Here is a 2,096-nt window from a genome sequence, read left to right as displayed (position 1 = left end):
GCAAGCCTGTGCAGGGCAGGGCTGGGGCTGGCTGCTCCCCCTCCCTCCCTGCCTCTGACCCTGACCTTGACCCTGACCCTGACCCTGACCCTTGTGTGTTTGCTGCTGTGTGTGTCCGGAGAGTGCGGAGGGCTCCCAAGAGCAGTGCTAGGGCCCCCCGCTCCCCAACACACTCCTGGCCCCACCTTTGTTCCTGCCCCAGCTCCGTGCGCCTGGCTCTGGCCGTGGTGCATGCCGCGCTGCGCCGCGCCGTGCTGTGCTATGCCGTGCCGCGCCGGGCTGGATTGGATTGGGTTGCATGGGGCCGGGCGCTGTGCGGGGCTTGACGGTTCTCTCTGCTCTCTGTCTCGTGCGTCTGTCTGTCTGTCTGTCTCTCTCTCGCAGGTCGTCTGCACTGTCCTTTCATAAAGACGCCTGACAGTGGGCCGCCTTCCTCCTCCTCCTCCTCCTCCTCCCCCCCACGGACCCCCTTCCCCTATATCTCCTGCCACCGCACCCCGAACCTCTCCTCTTTCTTCCCATGTAGGTAGCTGGGCCGGGCAGGAGATCCCAAGCCCAGACCCCCCGCCCCACCAGTACCCCAGTGCCTGGCATGGGCGCAGGCCCCAGCAGCAGGGCCCTTGCAGTGCACTTGTGCCACGGGCAGGGGGGAGCAGCCATGGGGGTGCGCCTGTGCAGGGGGCAGCAGAGCTCAGGCCTGTGCAGTGATGTCCGTGCAGCGCGTGTGACGGGGCGCTGGGGCAGGCAGGACTGGGCTGCAGCTGGGGCTGCTGTGATGGGGTGGGAGCGGGGGGCAGGTGTAATAGGGCACCAGAGCACAGGCCTGGATCCAGGGGGGGAGGGAGCCATGGAGCTGGGAGGGGATGGGGCTGCCGCGCCAGGGACTGGTCCTGCAGTGTTTCTCGCGTGGCTCTCGTCGGTGTGGTAGATGTGCCCCTGCCAGCCCGGACCCGCCATCCACAGGGGCAGCCTCTAGCTCGGCCCGTGCCTGGCTGCCGAGCCGACCCGAGCAGGGTGCGGGGCCCGGGTTAAATCAGCCCATGCGGGGCCCTGCCCCCACTTCGATCCCACACACCCTGGACCCGAAGAAGCGGCGTCGGCTTCGGCGGTGGGGGGTGGGGGGAGTAGCGAGCGGCTGGATGTGAAGTCGGTGGCGGCGTGGAGTCGCCGCAGCCGCTCCGCCCAGCTCCACAGGACCCACAAAGCGTGGGGCCCAGGGCAGTTGCCCAATTCGCCCCCCGGACAGTCCTGCCAGCTGCGCCCTGCAGCGGCCCGGGCAGCGTGCAGCCCATGAGCAGGGACAGGGCTGGGTACGACGCTCCATCCCGGGCAGGAGGGGTGGGCACCCCAGGGGCAGCTCCAGGCAGGGGTGGCTGCGCAGAGGGGCCCAGGCCAGCCCCCCCGACCTCACCTGTCTTGCCCGTTTTCAGGTAGCCAGTCGGACACCCACAGAAAGGCCTCCACTGGGGGCTGCAGCCCCTGCGACTCCAGCACGGCCTCCACGCCTGTGGGCGAGCAGATCGAGCGGGCGCTGGATGAGGTGACCCTGCAGCCGAGGCCGCACGGTAGGTGCCGGGGCCTGTGCTGCGGCCCCCTCCCTGCCCCAACATCTCCTGCCCGGGGCTGCCGTGCTGATGCCCCTCACCCTGCTCTCCCTGCAGACGCCCCCAGCCCTGGCAGCGAGGCGGCGGCTGTGGTGCCCGACCAGCGCTGGCCCCTCTCCAGCGAGGTGCAGCCGGCCCCGAAGGCCAAGGAGCTGCCTGGGGGCCCTGCTGTGCTGGGGGACGAGTGGACAGAGGCGCCAGGGCCCGGGCCAGGCCCTGCCACCGCAGACCTGCTAGCGCTGGAGACCCAAGAGCCGGTGCTGCTCCCACCGGGTGAGGCTGAGGCCCAGGGCCAGCCCCTGCCACCGCCCACCCCTGCACCCGAGAGCCTCCTCGAGCTGTGGCAGGACGACAGCGCTGCACCCGGTGCCTGGGAGTTGCCTGCAGAGCTGGCCGCGCCTGCACCCATGCCCGTGCCCACAGAGGCGGCAGTGCCCCTGGCCGCCCCCGAGCCCCCGCTGTCGGCAGGGCCTGGGGGAGGGGACCTGCTGG

General features: G+C 70.9%; 1 protein-coding gene across 1 annotated transcript in view; it reads left to right on the top strand.

Moving 5' to 3' along the window:
- The window catches only part of DBN1 (drebrin 1), a 6,117-nt gene that overhangs the window by 3,186 nt on the left and 835 nt on the right, over positions 1 to 2,096 (top strand). Inside the window, 2 exon segments of the mRNA XM_025191770.1 lie at positions 1,431 to 1,565; positions 1,662 to 2,096. The exon segment at positions 1,662 to 2,096 is cut by the window's right edge and continues 203 nt beyond it. Of these exon segments, the coding sequence (XP_025047555.1) occupies positions 1,431 to 1,565; positions 1,662 to 2,096 (570 nt within the window).

This window comes from Alligator sinensis, unplaced genomic scaffold (assembly GCF_000455745.1).
Source record: "Alligator sinensis unplaced genomic scaffold, ASM45574v1 scaffold1170_1, whole genome shotgun sequence".
NCBI classification, from domain to species: domain Eukaryota; kingdom Metazoa; phylum Chordata; order Crocodylia; family Alligatoridae; genus Alligator; species Alligator sinensis.
The sequence above is the reverse complement of the archived record's forward strand: the minus strand, read 5'-3'. Positions and strand labels throughout refer to the sequence as shown.